Source organism: Eublepharis macularius, chromosome 5 (genome assembly GCF_028583425.1).
Source record: "Eublepharis macularius isolate TG4126 chromosome 5, MPM_Emac_v1.0, whole genome shotgun sequence".
NCBI lineage: Eukaryota > Metazoa > Chordata > Lepidosauria > Squamata > Eublepharidae > Eublepharis > Eublepharis macularius.
The window spans coordinates 23,344,170-23,367,484 of record NC_072794.1 but is presented as its reverse complement, the minus strand read 5'-3'; the positions used below and the strand labels follow the sequence as shown (position 1 = coordinate 23,367,484).

At 44.6% G+C, this 23,315-nt stretch overlaps 1 protein-coding gene across 1 annotated transcript in view; it reads left to right on the top strand.

Annotated features, from left to right (window-relative positions):
* Nucleotides 1–23,315, top strand: part of RXRG (retinoid X receptor gamma) — a 47,332-nt gene that overhangs the window by 3,409 nt on the left and 20,608 nt on the right. The window contains exons 2-3 of the mRNA XM_054980739.1: nt 18,234–18,490; nt 21,437–21,581. Of these exons, the coding sequence (XP_054836714.1) occupies nt 18,234–18,490; nt 21,437–21,581 (402 nt within the window). The remainder of the gene's footprint in view (nt 1–18,233; nt 18,491–21,436; nt 21,582–23,315) is intronic.

Sequence of the window (23,315 nt, the reverse complement as noted above, 5' to 3'; positions counted from 1 at the left end):
ATAGCAATTCGCAGGAAATGCTTTATTCGCTAATCCTCTGTGCTTGCCCTGACCTGGATAGCCCAGGTAAGTTTGATCTCAGAAGCTAAGTGGGGTTGGCCTTGGTTAGTAATTGGATGGGAGACCTCCCACAAAGACCAGGGTTGCAGACGCAGGCAATGGCAAACCACCTGTTAGTCTCTTGCCATGAAAACCACACCAGGGGTCGTCGTAAGTCATCTGTGACTTGAGGGCACTCTCTACTACCACTACCACCACCTCTATGCTTGGTTTTGTGGGGGAGAGGAGCTGATGGCACCAAGTGTTAAGATTTTTCAAGTGTAAAGGAGGCTGCCTCTGAGAAGAGCCAGTAAAAGCTCTGAATGCCAGAGCTAGAAGGCAACATCAGGGGGACACCTTGGCCATTTTGCCGTATTTGAGTTGAACCACATGATACGAATTACACAAGACCGAGCAAGTGTCAGGAGTCCTGTCTTACCCCAAATGCCCGTGTCCAGCATTCTATCGATGAGCACGTGTCCTGGTCCAGGCATGCATTCAAAATTTTCTGCTCCAGTGTAGCCGCGATGGCGCGTGTACACAGTCACGATCAGTAAGTCAGCAATGCAGAGCATCCTTATTTCCTATATCTTCTGCTTCCTATCTGTGCAAAGTGGAGATGCATGATGGGATATCTTGGAGGTACATGGAGAAAACCCAGGCCACCACGAACACGGGTTCGATGGAGGTCCTGCAGTCCTGGTGCATGTAGTTGAAAACAACGTTGGAACACGTGTATGTTTTCGTGTCATTTGCGTGTAATTCGTATCGTGTGGTTCAGCTCTTTGTTGGCCTTCTAGGGCAACTGGCAAGCCACTGTGTGATACAGGATGCGGGAATGGTTGGACCACTGGTCTGATCTGAACAGAATCTTCTGAAAGGAAGAGGGGATAGAGCCAGGGATGCCTGCTGTCCCATACAATGGAGGCACGAGGATGGGTGGAGCAGGACAGGCTGCTGGCAGAAAAAGGCCCAAGCTGCTGAGGAAGTGCCCAACTGAGCATACCAAAGGGGACCTGAAGTCCTCCAATGCTGGTAACCCCAAATTCTGGGCTATGAAGCCTGGTGCTGTTATGGCTGTGGCAAGGGAAGGAGGTGGCAGCAGGCAACCGGCTTCTGGGCATGCTTTTCTTGGAATGCTGTGCAAAGGAGTAGTTAAATACTTGTATACTGAAAGTACTCCCTCACCCCATCCCTGATGCTGAGAGAGAGGTGTGTGCGTGCGTGCATGCGTACATGTTCATATGCACCGTTTGCGGGCTGCTGGCTGCCTCCTTTGCTTCATCTGGCAATTCCAGACAAAAGCACTAGCGCGGAAGCAAAGTTGTACTGATTATTTTTAAAAAATTGGTTTTACTGTTTTTACATTAATACCTTTTCCCCACATGCTTGAACAAGCTGGTAACTGGATGTGGAAGCGCATGAGAAAGTGTTAATCTGCGTGCATGACTGGGTGGCTCTTAGTCTTTTCCACCACTACTGCTCAAATGTTTTGTTATTTGAAAGGAGTCCATGATGTAATATAGACCTTAAGTACACATTTAGTGTTTGCTATACTAGTTTTATTGAACTGAAGGGATCATGATCTGTCCCAGTAGTAGTTTTCACTCTAGGTGCTGAGTGAGTGTTAATAGTTTCACATTTCTTTTTTTTTTTTAAAAAAAGGTGCTCCAACAGTGCAATCCTAAACAGAGTTAAACTGTTCTAAGTCTCATTGAAGTCAGTGGATTTAGAAGGGTAAATTGGTTTAGGATTGCACTGTAAGATGTCTTCTCACTATCTATACAACCGGCACATGTTTTGATGCTGCCTGTGTTGTACTGGTACATGTGCTCCACAGCTGGAATTGGCGATGGCTCCTCGCCATAGGCATTCTGACACAGACACATCTTTGCCACTACAGAAACCTGGACTGGTTCACCTGTCTGAGCACTTTCTTTCATTGCCTGTGCTATGAAGGAGTCTGCTGGGGTTCCCCTCCTTGCTACCAAACGAACTTGATGCAGCACCTTTTGCATAATGAATATGCATCCTTGGCTTTGCTATATCATTGTTTCACCGATGGCTGCCTGGGAGATTTTCCTTGTCAGGTTGCTTTACCATTATTAGAATGACTAGGAGATGTCTGTGCAAGTAAGGAATTCTGCACAATACTGGCTGTTTAACAGTAAGGACTATTTTGCTGTTAATTGGTGCCTCACGCATAACTGTATCCAGGGCTTTTTTTTCTAGGAAAAGAAGTGGTGGAACTCAGTGGGTTGCCAGCACAGGGGGCAACTCTTGGTGGGAGGTGGTGCCCCTGGTACTACATGTGCACACGCAAAGTGAACGCATGCTCCCAAGGCCAATGACATCACTTTGGGTCAGCTGGAACAAGAGGGGAGTTTTTAAAAGTTTAAATTGCCCTTGGCGAAAATGGTCACATGGTCAGTAGCACCGCCCCTGATCTCCAGACAGAGGGGAGTTTAGATTGCCCTCCGCACAGCTCCAGTGGCGCAGAGGGTGATCTAAACTCCCCTGTCCGGAGATCAGGGGGCAGGGCCACCAGCCATGTGACCATTTTCAAGAGGTTCCGGAACTCCATTCCACCACGTTCCAGCTGAAAAAAAGCCCTGACTGTATCTGCCGTCTTTTCAGAAAAAGTTGTTTTGTGGCAGTACTGCCTAGAGATGTAAAATCTGGGAGTGAGGGATTTTTAAAAAAATGCATTTCCCACAGGATTTCATAACCTCTAAAACCTGCCAGTTCAACATTCTCCGCAAGTTTCTGATGCTGATCATAATATAATATAAAGCGAACGGCAGGTTGTTCCGGTGCAGCAAGGCTAACCCTGCCCAGTAGATCTGCTCAGTTTTGCAGTTTAATACTGTCTTCTGTTCCAAGTTAACCCTGCCAAAGTGACCGTTTAGCTGGAGGAAGGGGCTTTTCCTGATCATCATTGCCTAGTGCAACACACACATGAAGTTTCCATTGTGCGTATAAAGAAAGCACTCTTGGGGCCAGACGAAGACTTATGATTTTGCCCCTCTTGAAATGCAAGATAGGAGATGAAACCAGTCTTGATTTAACAAGGGAATGTGCTTTCTCCTCCCTTCTGTAACGATGCAGCGTGGTAAGCAGAATCATCTGTCAGGTTGCATTACCTGCCTGACAGGTACAGGGACCACCATGGCCCATTTTTAAATGTCATGTGTACTGGAGCCTTCTGGAATAACTGAGATTTCGGTCCCTCTGGATTGCTGCTGCCGAGCAGGGCTTCTGTTCAAGCCCGAGATAACATTGTTATCTGAAGATCAGGCCTCCTTGGAGTTGTAGTATTTCTGAGACCCACCGACAAAGACTATGAGGAGAATGGCTTGAAACAACTTTAATATGAACAGCAACCAAGACCTCTTATACAGCAGTCTTTACAACTAACAGAGGTGGTGTGATTGTAAGGCTAATCCACAAATTACCGAGTCCTTAACACTGGAAAGGACTATATCTAAACTGTAAGTTTTATCACGACAAGTATGTTCTTACACTAGGCATAGGGGAGTTGAAGAGAAGTAACAACAGACAAAAGGATGTAAGAAGGGCTGTCCTTCTTTGGAGGTTTTTAAGCAGAGGCTAGATGGCCACCTGACAGCAATGCAGATTCTGTGAACCTAGGCAGATCATGAGAGGGAAGGGTTACATCAGTGCTTAGTTCTCGTGGCCCCTTCTTACATGCCCAGGGTAATGCTGATTATCATCTTGGGGTCAGGTAGCAATATTCCCCAGGCCGGCTAGGGATCCTGATAATGTTTTGCCATCTTCTGGACATGGAGCAGGGTTCACTCTGTGTGTGTGTGTGGTGGGAAGGTTATTGTGAATTTCCTGCATTGTGCAGGGAGTTGGACTAGATGACCATGGAGGTCCCTTCCAACCCTATGATTCTATGAATTTAACATGGAAAAAAGAACTATACGGCATGGAAAATCTACCATCCCATTATTTGTATGTCACTGTTTGAGGACATATAAATGGAGAGAGAGAAAGAATGCACTGAAAATAGAATTTTAAAAGTTTCTATTCTGAATTTCATTTTTAAGTGTTTTTTAAAAAAATTAAAAGCAGTAATGGGCACAGTTACGGCAGTGTTTGTAGGGCATGGGACTCAATGCTGCCCAGCCTTGGAACATCCTAGGTGTCTACTTTATAGTCCCATATAACCGTCATTCCATTTTCCTTGGGGGGCTCTGCAAAGGAGGCTAAGGATCTCCAACAGAGTTCTCCGTGCCCCCAGCAGTGGGAAGCATTGCTCTGCAGTGGCTGACATGGCCAGGATATTGAGGATTCTGTCAGGCAACCACTGCTCCTGGTGGGAAAGGAATCAGCAAAGTTGCACAGTAGCATTGAAGAAGGTTGAAATGAAACATGGCCACTTGCTGATTTAGAAGTCCAGTGTAAGTAGGCGATAAATAAATCGTTATGTAGGCCCCAGAAAGCTAAGGATTCCATATTTGGGCCGTTAGCAGAGTCTATCGTGTGGCATAGGAAGTGTGATTATAGGGGGTGGTGTGAGCTCGTTCTGCTGGCTGGTGTATGTGCAGGAATGAAAATAATAAATCATACACTTGGTTTATATTTAGAAAGGAAATAAGAGTTCTTAATTGCAGGAATTCCATACTCTGATAGGAAAGGAGGAGAGACAGATCCTAACTATCTACTCTAAGGATGGGCATGGATGGCAGGGCAAGTCCTGCATCCATGCTGCCAAGATGGAGGGAGGAGAAGGAGAGAGGTGTTGCCTGGAACAAAGCCAGGAAGAGGAGGAGTGAGAGGAAGTCAGGAAATCCTGAGAATAGCAATCTGCATATTAAAGAATAGTCAGAGCAGTAAACAGAGTGCCCTGACCTCTCTATCTTTCTTTGGTTTGTCCCCCTCTGAAACCCGAGGAGAGGGACAGTGCTGGACCCTCCTCTTCCAACAGTAGATTCATCATAAGCTTTGTTGCATTGCCTTAGCAATTAACACCTCAAATACCAACAACTTCAGAATAAGAAGACAACAATCACAATCGATTAGAATTGCCTTTCACACATGTACACTTAGCAGCAGGACTTAAAATATACTTCCAATGGCATCTATGAATTCTAACAAACCGTTTAAGTATATAATGGGGATCCTCCCAGATTGACAATTACCAGGATTCTTTGTGGGAATTCAGAACAGCTAAATTGATTGGCCTTTTTCCTGCTTTGGGACACTTTCCTTCTCAGGCATTTTGTGTGCTTGTGTGTCTATAGACACTGCCTTCAGCCCTGGCATTGATTCATGAGCTTGTAGCTTTGTGCCTTCTGTGGACATGATGTCTCAGTACTTCCTGCCACGTGACTGTGATGTTGCATGCTTGTGGCTTGATGGGTCCTATGCAACTCTAAGGGGTGGGGGGAGGGTAAAGGTGGGTTCTGAGACAAGAAAGGTAGACCACCACCTTTCTAGAAGGTTCTTCCAGAAGCTTTGCAGAGTACGGTGCCGAATTACATGGAAGCTCCTGCCCCCAGCAAATGTAATGAACACAATGGTAGTCCCTAGGGTTACCAGCTTTCTGCTGGCAATACTTGGGAGCATTTTGGGGCAGAGGCTGGGGAGCGTGAGCCTCGTGAATGTGGTGGTGGCACTTCTAGTTGAGTAGCTGGAAGTGAGGTCACAGGGTCTGTCTGTGGTGCTCTAAAAATTCCATTTATCATAGAGATTGGAAAAATTCCTAGATCATCATGGGTTATGTGACATAACTTCTTGGCAATCAACTGGAAGTGATGTCATGATGTTTGTGCCAACATTCCTCCCCCCATTTTTCCTCCTGCAGCTCTATTGAGTAAGGGTATGAGGTTGTCTGTTCTGGCAGGCAATCTGCTAAAGTGAGTAATCCCAGCTCCTGGGCACTTGTAATTGGTGTAGGGTTGCCACACTTTGTTTTACACATGCTCTGCAAATCGATATTGGATGACTCTGTGTGTGTGCAGAACATTTTTCTTCCATGAAGGAAATACTTCTTCATCTGCTGGGAGATGGTAGAATCTAGAGACTTACCTATCTTGGGAGGAAGTTTCCACACAAATGTTGCATTGTCTGAGGACTGCCTTGGGCATCTGGCAGGCAATCATTTGAATGAGAACAATAATCTTGGGCACTACTCTGGGCTTAGCTACAAGACCCTACATAGGTAGTGTCTTTGAATGCAGCCTGTAAAATGGTGCCAGCCACATCTATAGTTTTCATACCAATACATGAAGCTGCACTAAGCAGCCCATCTGGGTTCATCAGACCTAAACCTTTACAATGAACTGCACTACAGATGCATTCACCACTACTATGTATATGTAGCTCTCCATTGCTATCCTATAATGCAAAGAGAAGATATGTAGCCACCATGCTTTAGCATCTGCTATAGTTGCCAATGCTGGTTTGGGAAATTCCTGGAGAGAGGGGGTAAGTTTGGGAAATTCCTGGAAAGGGAGCTCAGTAGAGATGTGAGTGAAATCACTCTAGGACTTCTGTTTCTTCTAAACTCTATGGTATACCATAGAGTCAGCTCTCCAAAGGTGATACCTCCTCCAGGGGAACTGATCTCTATAGTCTCTGGAGACCAGTTGTAATTTGTGGTGAACTCCAGGCACCACCTTGAGTTTGGTAACTCTAACTCTGGCTGGGTCCACATGTTATTGTTTCTTATGGTATTATAATCCTTCATCTCCTGGATTTGTCCATCCAGACAGGACAGTCCACGAAGCAAATGATTAGAATGCTGCGTTTTACCATGATCAATATTAAATAGTTGATCAGTTAACTGGCAAAATGGGACTAGGAAACTGATTGGCACCCCTGTCCTATTTGTTACAACTCTTCCCCAGGTTGAGTTCTGCCCCCCTCATTTCAATGAAAATGAAATCTGGCCCTCAAGTCAGAGTTGACTTATGGCAACCCCTGGTGGGGTTTTCATGGCAAGAGACTAACGGAAGTGGTTTGCCATTGCCTGCCTCTGTAGCCCTGGTCTTCGTTGGAGGAATACTAACTTCTGAGATCTGATGAGATCAGGCTATCCTGGCCTATCCAGGTCAGGGCCCTCATTTCAATATTAGGGAAAAAAAAGTATTAAATTAAAGTATTAAATCCACTCTCTCCTGGGCATTTAGATATTGTATTGTCATTTAAGGTACCTATAACAGTTTTTAGCTTGAAGAGGTACCCTTTTGTGTTGGAACCAACAATTCAGCAGTCTCAAGTCAATAGACATTTGAAAGGACTTGTTTTTCTCCTCTGCTTCCTCCAGCCCAGAGATAGACACACTTTTATTTTATTTCCTTTATTATACTCCACCTTTCTCTCTGATGGTGACCTAAGATTTCTTACTCAGATTTCTTCTTCTCCCATTTTATCCTCACAGCAACCTTGTCAGGTGGGTCAGGATGCGAGTGTGTGGGATTACGAACTTGTGTCTCCCAGATCCTAGTCCAACTTTCTAACCACTACCCTACAATCTGGCTACCTATGGTCATGGTGAGCAGGAACAGTATAGTATAGCCTCTCCTTCAAGTAGCCTAGGTATAATCAGACTTGGCTAAAAACAATGTTTTGTTTTCATCAGCTATACATATATTGTCTTGAAACAGATAACTAAATGCTGATGCAAATTAAGCACCCTTATACTTAGGTTTAAAGACAGTGGCAACTTCCCACCACAAGACTGTTGCTATAGAATATATTTACATTTCTCAAAGCTTGACCCTTGCGCTCCAGTACCTGTTTCTAAAAAATGGGGTTAATGCAAAATATATTGTAATTATTAGATACCTAAAGTGAGCCCTCTCTTGCACTGTGAATAATACTTTGTTTGCTATACTCTGATCCTACTTGTCTGTCAAAAATTGGCTCTCAAATAGATTTTCAGGAATGAGAACTTAATCCAAAACCCAATAAAAATGTTTCTTGGCAATCTGAACTGCAATGAAGTCAGGGAGGACAGAAGGGTTCCCTTCTGATAGCCCCAATCAAAGACCTTTGGAAACTAAAATCAGTATAAGGTTGTACAATAATTATTCTATGAAGCATTTTTTCCTGGTCATAACCTGACCTTAAAACAGAGAGGATTTCCTTCCTCTGTCTGAAATCTGGCAGCCGGAGTACCTTTGGTAAAACGTACAATGCCTGAAAACTTCATCCAAGTTGGATGGAAAACAAAATAAACTATGGCCAGGAATGCGTTTCCCAGAGAAATCAAAATAAAATGATATGAATGTGAAAATTAATGTAACAAGAAGCAAACAAGACTCTGGATATTAAAAGGGGGGAAAGTCCACCCTGCCTATTCTGTATATAAATTCATTTGTGGATCCTCGTCAATATATGCCAATGAGAGAGAAAGAGGCATAAATCAGGGTGCAAAGTGAAAACTACAACATGGGGCTTTATAATCTCAAATACTCTCCCCTACATCCTTTTTAATGCCATCCTAAGCAGAGATACCCCATTCTAAGCCCTGGTCTTAGACTGGAGTAACTCTCCTTAGGATCGCACTGTTTGTTTTTCAAATATCCACCATCAGTTCATGTAATATGGGATGAGTCAAGAACTACGAAAAGCTCCTTAAGTTCACCTAAATCTGTCTCTTAGAAGGAGTCGATTAGAACAGTCTTATGTTCTGCTCTGTTTGCTAGCAGAAAACACCTTTGAGAGGGAGCCCTGGGCTAAAAGGTTGAAGGAATTGTGCTAATAGCAGCCATAGGAGAGGGAAGTGGAGAGGGAATCTTTTACAAGCTGGAAAATCAAACCTATAGGGAGAAATCTACCTCCTCGATCATTTTATGTGAAACTGTTCGAGGGAGAGGGTTGTCAACCTCAAGGTGGGGGCTGGAGGTCTCCCTGAATTATACTGACCGCCAGGCTAGGCTACAGAGTTCAGTTCTCCCAGAGAAAATGGCTGCTTTGGAGGGTGGACTATGACATTATAACACCACTCTTCCCAGGCTCCACCCCCCAAATCTCCAGGAATTTCCCAAGCCAGAGCTGGCAAGCATGCTCACTTTTATAAGATAACTGAGGCTGCTTCCACGCTGGGATTTTCTTCCCACAGGGAAAGAACAGGGAAAGAGAACCTTTAAGGGGAACGTTCACACAATATCCTCTAATTCTAAGCATATCTCATAGCATTTCCAGAGACTTACTCTTTAAACGGGATCAACAATAAACCTGAGGGGTGGCTACTTAATAATTATCAGAGTTTGTCTCTGATTATGAAGGAGGAAAAAAATCAATGAACACATAAAGTTGCCTTATTTTATCCAGGGCCTTTTTTCTGGGAAAAGAGGTGGTGGAACTCAGTGGGTTGCCAGCACAGGGGGCAACTCTTGGCGGGAGGTGGTGCCCTTAGTACCACATACGTGCGTGCAAAATGCATGCATGCTCCCAGGGCCAATGACATCACTTTGGGTAGCTGGAACAAGGGGGGAGTTTTTAAAAGTTTAAATCGCTCCCGGAGAAAATGGTCACATGGCTGGTGGGCAGGGCCCACCAGGGGGCGGGGCCGCCAGCCATATGACCATTTTCAAGAGGTTCTGGAACTCCATTCCACTGCATTCCAGCTGGAAAAAAGCCCTGATTTTATCTATTGGGGATATTTGTTAATGTAGCAAAGTTGCAGAGTCGGGATATTTGTTAAGTTGATGCAGCAAAGTTGCAGGGTTATAACTTACGGGTAGTGAAACAGTCTCCAAACCAGCATATTGTATATACTGCCATAGAGTCCAAAACAGCAACCCTAGTTCATTGGAATGAATTACCAGGGTGGATACAGAAGGCACCTTTACTCTCTGCATTCAGGAAGGCATGTAAAATGGTTTTATTTCACAGAGCATTCAGGGGAGTATCTCCCCCCCCCCCCACCCCGATACTTTTATTTTATTGATACGTTTAAAATCCCAATATTGGAATATCTTGTTGATGGATTGTTGTACTGTTTTTATCTGCCTTGAGATTAAAGAAATAAGGCAGGATACAAACATTTTAAATAAAATTAAAACAAACAAACCAGCATATGGCGACAGATAAAGCTTACTTTTATTGAAGTTGATTCACATTCAGTTGCACTTTTGCAGTAGCAGAAGAAAATATAGAAACCTAATCTAAACAACACGACTTACTATTACAACTGGCCAGCTAATCTGGCTGCATGTGACTGGAAGTATGGGTGTCCTCTTGCAAGCTTGCCCAGGAGGGCTCTGCAGAAAGCTTCTTGCTTCGTGCAAGACCAGCAGGAGAGAGAGAACAAAAGGGCACAGAAAGAGGAGGAGGTAGCCAGAAGCATCCAGATTGGCTAAATAGAGGCATAGAAATACACAGTTGGCTTCTAATGTAAAGGAAAAAATAGTGCCCCCCACTGTCCAGGCATACCTCTTCCAACATTATTCAAGACAGTATTGTTCACTCTAATTGGCAGCGGTGCTCCAGGGTCTTAGGCAGAGGTCTTTAGCATCACCTTCTATCTGATATTGTTTTAAGTGGAGATGCTGGGGATTGAACCTAGTGCATTCTGGATGCCAAGCAGATGCTCTTTCACTGAACTACAGACCCACACCTAATGCAGAGGAATGTTCCTCTGTGTTACACACATTTTTCCTAATTCTGGACAATTAGGCTGAAACCGGACAAACTAAAGGGAGATCTGTCAAGGAGGCATTTGGAAAGTATTTTAAACTGGTAAATAAGAATTGTGGGGGCAGAGGCGTAGGGGTTATACTGGATCCAGCACTGCTACTAGAAAAGCAAGTGAAGGCAGCCATATAAAATGCTTCCTACAACCTCTCTCTAGCCTGGAAGATAGCTTCCTACTTCGACCTGGCCACTGGGATCCATGCTATGGTAACATCAAGACTCGACTATTGTAATGTACTATACATGGGCCTCTTGTCTAAGTTAACTAGGAGACTTCACTTGGTACAAAATGTTGTGGCTCATCTGTTATCAAGCGTGAAAAGGAGCATGAATCTCACTCCCATCCTGCAGTCACTCCATTGGCTACCTATCAGTTACTGTGCACAGTTCAAAGTAATAGCTATCACATACAAGGCTCTTCAGGGCCTTGGTCCGGCATATCTACGGGACTGCCTCTCCCCCTATCAGGCCGCCTGAGGAGGCCAGGAGAGCCCCCACTCTCCTGGCCTTCCCCAAACAATGCAAAACTGAATTATTCAAAAGGTTTTTTACTCAGATAGGTGGGCTGTATTGTAGGGAGGGGGTTTCAGATGCTTCACTAAGAAGTTAGGGACCATAAACTTCACCACTATGTTGCTTTAAGTATGTGCTCCTATGTACTACCTGTCGCCTTAAGTATGATCCTACTGGGTAGTTATATGTTGTCTAATATCAGTCCTAGAATTGCTTATGCTCTGTTTGAACATTTCTTCAACTCTGTATTGGATTCTTGCTAATGCTATATCTCTGTAAACTTGTACTATTTACCCTATGGCATTTTTTATGGAAATGTCTTTGATATCGATTGTACTAAGCTCACAATATGCAGGGCTCATTTTGAGGGGGAAGGCACAGGAACGCAGTTCTGGCAGTTCCCAAAAGAGGTCACATGTCAGGTGGCCCCGCCCACCTGACTCACCCATTTTGGGCCCATTTCCGCCTGGATTGGGCCTCTGACGGGTGATGGATCACTCTCCCGCTCAGCAGCGGCCTGATCCTGACCATTTTGGGCCCCTTTTCAGCCATTTTTAGCCCCTTTTTGCCATTTTGGGCCCAATTTCAGCGCTGAATTGCCAGGATTGGGTCCAAAACAGCCAGAATAGGTGATGTCAGGGGGTGTAGCATATGCAAATCAGTTATACTAGTGACACACTTCCAGTGATGGCAAGAGGCGTGGCATATGCTAATGAGATATGCTAATTAGTTATGCTAATGGAGTTCCTCCAGCTCTTTATCTACGAAATGACCCCTGACAATATGTAATCCGCCTTGGGTCTCGGTGAGAAAGGCAGACTATAAATGACATAAACAAACAAACAAACAAATAATTCAGCAGGATCTCTGTAGAAGGAATTCCACAAAACTGGGGCAATACACAACAAAGACACCACCCCTCAAAAACAGGTCTTGGGCAGAGCAACGTCAGAGAAGAAAATAATAGGGAGGGGCTTGGCTCTCCATTACAGCTGCAAGACCAGGATGCCTACATTTCCCATCAAAACTTGAGGGAAGATGACAAGTGTCCAACCTGTATCAGGCGTCACTTGTAGCTTGGCTCTTAGCAGTAGACTGTTTATCACTTCAAGCAATCAAAACTCGCATCTTGGAAATTAGCTGGCAGTCAGTGCAGTTCATAACATTTGCAGTTCTGATATTAATGTCTCACGCCCCCTCTGAAGAGAGGGACTGAAAAGGGATGGGTGGGGGATCATCCAATCCACATTGGGTAGACTGGTGTGCACAAATAACTTCATAATGGGAGGCTGCACAGAGGTCACAGAGTACCAATGAGAACTGCCTTTATGTGGCAATCATGGGGGATTCCACATGATCAATTTTGATCGGACTTTCTGAGCAGTCATACCGCGGTGGAGTCCTACGAATCCACTTCTCCCCGATTCCACATTAGGCTTTTGTTTCGCACATTTCATCGGCTCAAAGTCCATCATGCGGAATTTTTGACAGGATAAAAATCAATTCCTCATTGCTTTTTCCGGGGGAAGTGTCAAATGATGCACATCTTCATTTTTTTTTTATTTCCCCCCACCCAAAAAAAACATTGCTACACATAATCGTTGCATCAAACCAACACATTAGAAAAAAAATTCTCACAAAAAACCATTGCTACACATAAAGTTGCATCAAATAAACATATTGGATAGGACAGAGCACTTCCCGCCGATATTGTGGAAGAGTATTGGCTATTAACATTTGGAGGGAAAATTGTTACCAATGACCCCGCGTCTATCTTTCCCGCTTTCTTCGTGAGCAGTGTGGTTTAGTGATAGGTGTTGTGTTGAGGACGGTCTCTTTCTCCCTCCATGAAATGCCTAGACCACTAGTTGAACGCTGAAGTCCCTCCATCACACTTTCACTCTACCTCAGAAGCTGTCAGCTGTCAGCGAGCAACAAGTAACAAATTTGGCGTGTTGTAAAATGGACCCGTTATTGGTCAGCTGTTGTCATGTGACACAGGATATGTTTCTGCATAGATTTGTAGAAATGTTGCAATGTTTTTTTACATTTTTTTTTTAAAAAGAGGGGAAGGGAAAGGGTAGTGGGTGTAGCTTAGAAAACATGATTGGCCAATCAAATTAAGTTGATTCGAAGGGCGAGAGAAAAGGGCAAGGGTGGGGAGAACATTGGATAAAGAATTCCGCATGATTAAAATCCCTAATCTGCTGCGCATGGACAAATAAGTTGGGGGAAAGCAGGATGGAAAAAAACCAGACAAAACGTGCAGTGACTTCGAATCTGCTGCTAGGATTGCCTTCCCACGTGTGGAAACACAAGAAAAAATCGAGGTCATTTAGAAGCTGAAGCAGGGAAAACCATTCGTGCGGAATCACTCGTTTCCTATACCAGGTCCAACTGTTAAAATCAGGCTAGAGAAAGTGTGGTTGACTCTTTTGCATTATGAGTCTACTGGGAAAATGGATCTAGAGAAAGATAGGCAAAGAACTCCCCACCACCACCTGCCTTGAGCAGAATTAAATCTGAAACGGGTTGATCACAGGAGAAACCAGCCTTCTTTGACGCTGACAAATGTCTTTAATGTAATTCAGAAAGCTGACCTTTGCTTATCTTTTACTGTGCATCTTCTCCTCGAATCAGATTTGACTGAGACTTCAGGTACAATAACAGACTCTGTCACCGGAAACAATGTGCTCAATAAATAGCGAGGGGCAGGGGGAAATAGAAAAAGCGGCCTCACTTGCCAACACAGAGACAATGCAATTGTGGATGGCGAGCACTGACCTTTCTCCAAAGCAATCTTACCTCGGCAGTGCAGGGCCAGACAAAAATACTGTTTTGTGAAATGGGAATGGTATGTTCATCTGGCAAGCCATTTTTTTTCCCAAAAGGGGGAGGATATGGCATACTCAGTTCTTCAGTGGGACTTACACTGAATGTCCTCCTTGATGGTTTGACTGAAATAGTTTAGGCTCCTCTCAGTTCCTTAAATGTTTTGCCTAAGGAGACTTCCCACGAAACTTGCTTCAGATTTTACTTCAGGCAAAATCCAATGGCAAGCTCACTCCTGTCCCACCTGCGCCAAAGATTGGGGAGAGACATTGTGGGGGGAAATCCTGCCCTCAAGTTATAAATGGCTTATGGTAACCCCTGGTGGGGTTTTCATGGCAAGAGACTAACAGAGGTGGTTTGCCATTGCCTGGCTTTGCAACCCTGGTCTTCAGTGGAGGTCTCCCATCCCATTACTAACCAAGGCCAACCCTGCTTAGCTTCTGAGATCTGATAAGATCAGGCTCACAGGACTACCCACCCAAAAGAGGCAGACAAGAACATTCCAGTCAGCCTTTACAGTTGATGCATGTTGCCAGAGAGTGATGGGAGCATCTGGTGGACTTACAAGAGTCTTGTTCTTCCTTTGCACCTTAAGGAAGTTAAAGCCCTAGATTGTTTAGGAACTGGTTGCCTAAAGGACCATCTGTTCCCATATGAGCTGGTCTAGTGATTGTGTTCTTGGGTTCTAATCCACCTACTTAACCCACCACCACTTAAAGTAAGACAGGAAAAAGTGAGACTGGATCTTTTTATTGTGGTACCCTGGGCGTGGAATGGCGTCCCCACATCCAGCCACCTGGCACTCTTTAAGTGGGATAAAATGAACTGGTTTTCCCACAGACGTTGATCATTAAGTTATGTTGTACTCATCATGTGTGTATAACATAATGTAACATAACATGTGTGTGTACATCACATCCTTCCTTGTGTTACCTGCTTTTACTTCTGCCCCAATTACTGTCACACTCATATGAAACTGTCACTCATTTTAATATTTATTTTCAGCCACCTGCTTTCATTTTTTTCCTGATTAAATGTCAGTATTTTCATTATTTTTACGACAGCTTTGTTTTTAATCAATTGTCATCTCTGTGGTAATGTTTTCATGTGAGCCATCCTGAGAGCTGCAGTGCGTCTAAGAGTATGGGGTATAATTGTATGAAAGATTGCGGGTCGTTTTTGTATGCTTTTGAGTTCTATAAGAAAACAGTGTCCAGACATAGCCCAGTCATTCAGGTAAACCACTGTGCGCTTATAGCTTCCGTGGATGGAAAAATCTATCACACAAGGAGTGAATTTTAAAGATGTGGTTTCTGAGCAGCAGCTGGTCTTTCTACTGAAGGGTGCACAATGAAGATTTATTCCTATTTGCAGCGGCGGTCTTTATGGTTGCCGACTCTGGGTTGTGAAATTCCTCGTGATTTGGGGGTGGAGCCTGGGGAAGATGGAGTTTGGGGGAGAGGAGGGATCTCAGTGGGGTATAATGCCATTGAGTCCACCATCCAAGGCAGCCATTTTTTCCCAGAGGAAATGATTCCTGTAATCTGGAAACCAGTTATAAGTCTGGGACATCTCCAGGATTCACCTGGAGGCTAGCAACCTTATCTGTGGAGATGGAACCCTCTTGAGATAGGGTAGCGTAAGTCCTAGGTCTCACAAAAATAACTGCAAAACAGCTTTCAGATGGGCAGGCCATTCCATACTAATCGAGAAGACATGTTGACGTCTCCAAGAGACCATGGGCTGTGATATCACTGCTTTTTGCTGTTCATATTTATTTAAAGCTAGGAAAAAATACTGAAGGTTTGGGGTGGCGTGGGAAGGACAACAAATTATCTGACTGGAAAAAATTCAAGGAGCAGCAGAAGCCTCTCTTAGCAAGTGTTGGCATCTTCAGAATATAAAATCAGATCAGAACACCTGACCAAACAAACAGAACCTGAGGTAAATCCCTCCTGTGCTTGCTGAAACTTCCACAGTTATTGACTAATGTATATTGAAATGGGACATCCCAGGTCATCAGCTTGACTGATTAGATTTTATGGAACATTACTCAGGAGTTTGAAAAAATTGTTGGAACAGGCGGGGCTGCTGATGGGAAGGGCTACAGGAGTGAAGCGAAACAGAATTGTGAAGGTCATCTGTATGTGTGAAGAATCTGTATGTGTGCAGGTACTGAAACTGTATATGAGCACTGTGTGTGACAGAATAAAAGTATAGACAAGATATTTAACAAAAAACCCCCCCCAAATTCACGTCTCCACACGTATATCACTTGTAAACCCACTTGATTTTTTGTCAATAATAATAATATCACAATCATTCTGCCCAATTTTTTTTTTAAATCTGTGTGCTACATATAGAGTTCCATGATTCTTTTTTGAAACACTTTTACAAAGTCTTGACCTTAATCTTAACCTTGGCCTTAACTTTTAAAGCCCTTAGTGGAATGGGACCAGCATATATACGAGGCTGACTCTCGCCCTATGTTCCCCAAAGGACACGCTGTTCAACGGACAAACATCGCTTGGTGGTTCCTGGCCCCAAAGAGGTCTGCCTTGCCTCAACCGGGACCAGGGCTTCTCGGCCCTAGCTCTAGTGTTGCTAGGTTAAGATTGGGAAATTCCTGGAGTTTTGGGGGGGGGGGCGTGGAGCCAGGGGAGGGCAGAGTTTGGGGATGGCAGTAACCTCAGTGATGTATAATGTCATAGAGTCTACCTTCTGAAACACAGCCATTTTCTCCAGGTGAACTGATTTCTGTAGTCAGGAGATCAGTTGCAATTCCAGGAGATCTGCAGCTGCCACCTGGAGGATGGCAATCCTACCTGGCTCCCACCTGGTGGAACTCTCTGTCTGTGGAGACCCAGGCCCAGCCAGAATTTTTATCTTTCCGTCAGGCCTGTAAGACAGAAATGTTCTGCCAGGCATATGGTCGCTGAGGAAGATGCACCGTGAAACTGGTCTCCTGCCTTGGGGTGGTGATGGTGGTTTATCCCCCGTTCTGTTAACATCTAGTAGTTGGCCATCCGGCCCCATGGATTGCTGTTTGGATTGTGCATTATGTGTGCCACTGTCTTTTAGAAATGCTATTGTTATGTTTATTGATGTTTTTATCTGGTTTTAAATTAACATGTTTATGTATTTTATATATGTTGTATTCTGGTCTGAGCCTGTTCGTGGTAAGACCGGATTAGAAATATCATCATCATCACATCATCATTAATAATAATAATAGCAATAATAAAACACAATGCAGTACTCAATTTTCTGTATCTTTCCTCTATCCCCAAAACTGTAAAGACAGAATTGGTGGGCGATTTTTTGGATAAAAATTGCATGAGTGGGGAAAGTTAAGAAGTGTCTTCCCCCTCTCACCTGTCTTCAACTTGGCTGCATTGTATAAAAACAGGAAACATCCCAGAGAGGCAACTCCTTAGGGTATTGACTTCAGCGCATAGGAAGATGAAGAAAGCTGTGAGTTTGAGCCAGAGTTGGAAGCAATTGGGTGCATCTCTCACTCATTGGGCATCTTAACGTAGGATTAGTGGTTGTGCTGCCAGCTTGCTTCCTGTATGCACTGCCTGCATATGTATTTATTATTATTTATTTTTATTTATGTCATTTATATTCCACCTTTCTCACTGAGACTCAAGGCGGATTACACAGTGTGAAATTAGTACAGTCAATATCAAGAACATTTCCATAAACAATACCATAGGGTAAATAGATACAAGTTCACAAAGACAGAGAATTAGCAGGAATCCAGTACAACATAGTGGTAAAGTCTATGGTTCCTAAGTCATTAGCAGATCATCTGAGATCCCCTCCCTACAATACAGCCCTCCTATCTGACCAAGAAGCCTTTTTGATTAATTCGGTTTTGCACCAGGAGAGTGGGGGGGGGGGGTGTCTCCTGACCGCCTCAGGCAGGCTGTTCCACAGGGTAGGGGTCACCACAGAGAAAGCTGCTGTTGATTTTGCCCATGTGCAGGGTGACACCTACAGGACCAAAGGCACCCCAAAATCTCTCATGCTTTCTCATCTCAAAGAAGCAAAATTCTCCAGCACCATCCCTGGGCTTTGTATTGTTGAAGGAATTTGGAAGCACATAACAAAAACAAAAATGCTGGTACCCGTTCCCGCTTTGCTAAATCACTTCCCTTCTTTCCTTTCAGATTCTCCAGTTCACACCAATTCAACTCCTGCAAATCTGGCTCCGGCCCCTCCCACAATGAACTCCATAGATGGTCATCCCAACTCCCTCGAGTCTCCCCTCAATGCTTCGAGGACGCTCTCCTCCCCAATGAACTCTATAGGGTCTGGCCATACCACGGGCTCTCAGTACAGAGTCATCACATCTTCTGTTGGATCTCAGTCAGTTCCTTTGTCCTCACCGCAAGGCATACATTTTACTGCCCATACTAGCCCTCAGGTAGGTACATCCTTCTTGATGGATCGGTATAGTAAGCTGATTTGTTATTGATATTTTGTGACCACTTGCCTTGCCTTCACAACTATAATATCAGAGGAATCACAGTGTAAACTGTGAGCTAAGAAAGAAAACCACTGTGGAATGCAGCACTACCCAAATACAAACAATTAGGCATAAAATCATGTTGAAAATATTCTTTGTAGTATATTGGTAACTCTCAGGGCTCATTTTGATGGGGAACACACAGGAACACAGTTCCGGCAGTTCCCCAAAGAGGTCACATGACAGGTGGCCCCACCCACCTGACTCTCAGCCATTTTGGGTCCACTTTGGCCTGGATTGGAGCCGAAACAGCCGGATCAGGCCTCTGATGGGTGGTGGATCACTCTCCCGCTCAGCAGCGGCCCAATCCTGAACATTTTGGGCCCCTTTTCAGCCATTTTCACCCCCTTTTTGCCATTTTGGGCCGAATTTCGGCACCGAATGGCCAGGATTGGGTCCAAAACAGCCAGGATAGGTGATGTCAGGGGTGTGTGGCATATGCAAATCAGTTATGCTAATGACACACTTCAGGTGATGGCAAGGGGCGTGGCATACGCTAATGAGTTATGCTAATTAGTTCCTCCAGCTTTTTCTACAAAATGACCCCTGGTAACTTTTAATGGACTATACGTGTCAGTCAGCACTAAGATACAAAGGTTAATATAATATCAAAAAAAACCCTCTTAGGGGAAAAGTCCACAAGAATGAGTCTACACAATATTCAAAACACAGGTAATAGTGAAGATAGGGCTTCCGGTTGACTCCCACGTTTTGGTGTTTCCATACCTTCCTCAGGCAAGGAAACTGGCAGAACATCAAACATGCAGTCAAGGACCATTCCCCCATGGTCTAAAAACAGCACGATACTCACACAACGCTGCCAGCTTCCTCGTGCGATTTCTGACATCACCCATTTCCAAAACAGAGGCAGGCAGTGATGATGGCGTTTTCATGGTGTTTCGTAAACGATATGCCGGGGTATAATAATAATATGCTGGTGTATAATAATAATAATACTAATAACATTCAATTTATATACTGCCCTTCAGGACAACTTAATGCCCACTCAGAGCGGTTTACAAAATATGTTATATTATCCCCACAACGAAACACCCTGTGAAGTGAGAGGGGCTGAGAGAGCTCTGAGAGAGCTGTAACCAACCCAGGGTCACCCAGTTGGCTTCAAGTGAAGGAGTGGGGAATCAAACCTGGCTCTCCAGATTAGAGTCCCACACTCTTAACCACTTCACCAAACTGGCTCTCGACCTGTATTTCATTCAGTCTATCCATTTTTATCCTCTGCCTCTTCCAAAGTGCTCAGGACACTTTACATGGCACCCTCCACATTTTATCCCCACAAAGCAAGGATTTTGGGAGTCTAAATAATGCTTTTGTGAATTGTGGTACTGCATGGTTGTAGTAGACCTTCTGATGAAAGGGTCTTTGAAAGAGAACTCTCTACACCTTTGAATTGTTATTGTCCAGCATCAGAGTGCATCACAAAATGGCCCTTCAGAGCACGCAAGCAGTGCCAGGCTGTCATGTTGGGCAGCTCTGAGGCGTGCGCTTCACTTGCTTTCCTGCTAATGGGATGAGACAGCTGATCCTTGGGGGATGTGCAGGCAGTCTGCTAATGGATTTGGGTTCAAGCATCTGTCCCAGATAGAACACATCAGAGCTTAACATGCAGGAGCCAAACTCCACAGATATTTAAGGAGACAACAGTTCTCTCCATCCTCAACTTTGTCCGGGGGGGGGGGGCGGTCCTCTCCAACCTGGTTCTATGCCTGTCATTGAGTTCACTTACTTCCAAGTAAGTGTGTTAGGAGTACAGAGAAATCTGGAGAAGAAAAGGAAGCTCAAAGTCAGCAAGGAGTGATCAAACTTCAGCAAATGACAAATGAGTGACTAGTCAAAGCTGAATAAGACTTGGTTGGGTTTGTTTCTCCTCTGCAACAGGGCATGAGCCCTGGGCTGCTAGCTAGCCAAAGGGCCTTTGACCTCTGGCTCTTAGCCTACGGGGTCCTAATCTAGAGATGAGTGGAAGATCTGCTAGCAGAGAAGATGACCTGCCTTGTATTCAGAAACATTTCTTCCCTTCCTCTGTTTGTTTCCATTTTCGTTTTTATATTGCAGAACAAAAACAGCAAGGAGAGGCTCCAAAATCACTACAACTATGCAATGGGGGCTGCCCCCTAGGAACCTAATACAACACTACCAGGTGTATACAAACTCATTTAGTGGTGACAGTGCAAATACAAAAATACTATATAATCAGTACAAGAAGGCTATCCAATCGCCAAAGTACTTGCAGAATATTTTCAGTCCCGTACTTTCACTATAAAGTCTTTCTTTAGACAATAAAGATGCAATAGTCCATTAATGTTCTACAGTTGTAGATAAACAATTTTCCAATGATAGGCATAATCCTCACAGTAGGAAGAACTCCTGTGCCCACTGTGTCCAATGGCTAAGGAACTCCACGCAATTCGTGAAGGCTCGGGATCTCCACCCAAACCATACACCGGAAATATACGGGTTTGAAGTTTGATTGAGAGATATAGGCAGGGCATACAGTCCGCTTTTTGGGTGTATTAGCTATATGAAATATTGACTGTGATGAAGATTTGACGAAACGAGCAAAGTTAATTGCTGGCGGGCCCGTAGCCTATTGGGTGGAGATCCCGAGCTATCGCGAATTGCATGGAGTTCCTTAGCCATCGGACACAGTGGGCACAGGAGTTCTTCCTACTGTGAGGATGTGGAAATGGCCAATATTTGCCTTTGCAGACCCAAGCAGGATGGGGACCTTGAACTCTGTCTGAAATCTTTGGAACACAGTTGTAATATCTGCTCTAACTTGTGTTGTACTCACCCTGTCCTGTCTCCCTCTTCTATCTTCAGCTTAACGTCATGAATGCTATCAGCAGCTCTGAAGATCTGAAACCGCTGCCAAACCTACCAGGGATGGGAGCCGTGAATTATGCATCCACAAGCCCAGGATCCCTGACCAAGCACATCTGTGCAATCTGTGGGGACAGGTCATCAGGTACCAAAGCCAGCTTTCACTGTTGGCTGCAAATAGAGTCCAGAGTATAAGCAGGGCAAATGATATCCGAGGAAGCAATGCCGTGAAGATTTTTCCGTCTTTATCATGCTTGTGGTATGCCTTGCTCCTTATGACTTCCTTTCCATATCCACACACCTTGTTCCTTTTCCATACCCTATTTTTGAAGCATTTCCCAAGCGCTGCTCCAGTTATATGCATGGCTACATTAAAATACCAACTTCTCTTCCGTGCTCAGTTCCAGAAGTCCTTCACATCAACATAATATACTGTGGGGCACTTTAATATTAGCTAGTCCTAAAACAGGAAAACTTGAAAATCTCATTGCAGGTCAGTCTTCTCTCATGCTCTCTGTCTTAATTCAATCAATCATCAAGAGACATTTCCTTACATTTAACGGTATTACAAAGTCTAAAAAGCCATCTATTCACAGCTGTTTCGATGCTTTAAGGCTGGGGGGGCGGGGATGTATCAGGGTCAGAATTATTTCTATTCCTTTTTCTCACTCCACTTTTTGTTTTCTTCATTCTCAGAGCCAGGGGGAGAGTTAGAATTGTTTAGTCCAATATAAGTTCTTAATAATTGGATAAAACTGTCTCTGGTGAATCGTAAGGAGAGTTCTCCTAATTAACAGATCTGATAGCGTTACTTGGGCAAAAGTCCAGTCTCACCACTCCCCAAGCTAACAAAATAACTCCCTCCACCAGGGGAAGCACTCAATGCAGATCTAAAAGACCTGTCTCAGTAAGTATCAAGCAAAAGAAAACAAAATAACAAATCTCTCCTTAACAGCGTGGAGGAGAGTCCGCCATCTTGAGGGTCCCATGATCAGGACCCAAAGTGGCTTACATCGATCTCCTCTCCTCCATTTTATCCTCACAAAAACCCTGTTAGGCTGGTCACGTGCCATATGATCACATGATAGGCTTACCATTCCCCCGCTGGGGGCGGGGGATCCCCTGCCGTCAGCTCCCCTCCCCCCGTGCCCACTTACCTGGTCAGCAGGGGGGGCCTCCCCAGGGGCACCCCCTGGTGGTGCAGTGCATCCCCGGGTGGCGTGGCGCACTCCCCCACCCAGCAGCGGCGTGCTCCCATGCCCCACAGCATCCCTGTTTCAGCTGAATCAGGCCCTGCAGGGGGGCGAGATTCAGCCCTTGGGCGAGTGCAGGAGCACTCCCGGTCCGCCCTTTGACCCATGTGATTAAGTGACATCATCACGCCAGCCGGGAGCGCACGCGAAGGGAGATATGGAAGGTAGGAGCCAGCATCCCAATCTCCTGCTGGGAGAGTGAAGGGACCTGGCAACCCTATCACATGACCATAGTTCTAGTGTAGCGACTGCTGTACAGGATGTTCGTTGGTGTTCATATTAAAGTTGTTCTAAGTCATCCTTCATATTGTTAGTCTTTCAGTGGACCATATTTATTTATTTAAAACTTTTCTATTCTGCCTTTCCACCCAAATCAAGGTCCCTAAGGCTACAAACCATTAAAAGATTAAATAAATTAAATGAAGCTTAAAAAATAGATGAGGCCAGCCTCCAGATGGTTGGCTGGAGATCTCCTGGAATATTTACAACTGATCTCCAGGCCATAGAGTTCAGATCCCTTGGAGAAAATGGTGAGTTGGGGAGTGGGCTCTGTGGCATCATGCCCTGTTGTGTCCCTCTCCTCCCCAAACCCTACCCTCTCCAGGCTCCACCACCCCAAATCTCCA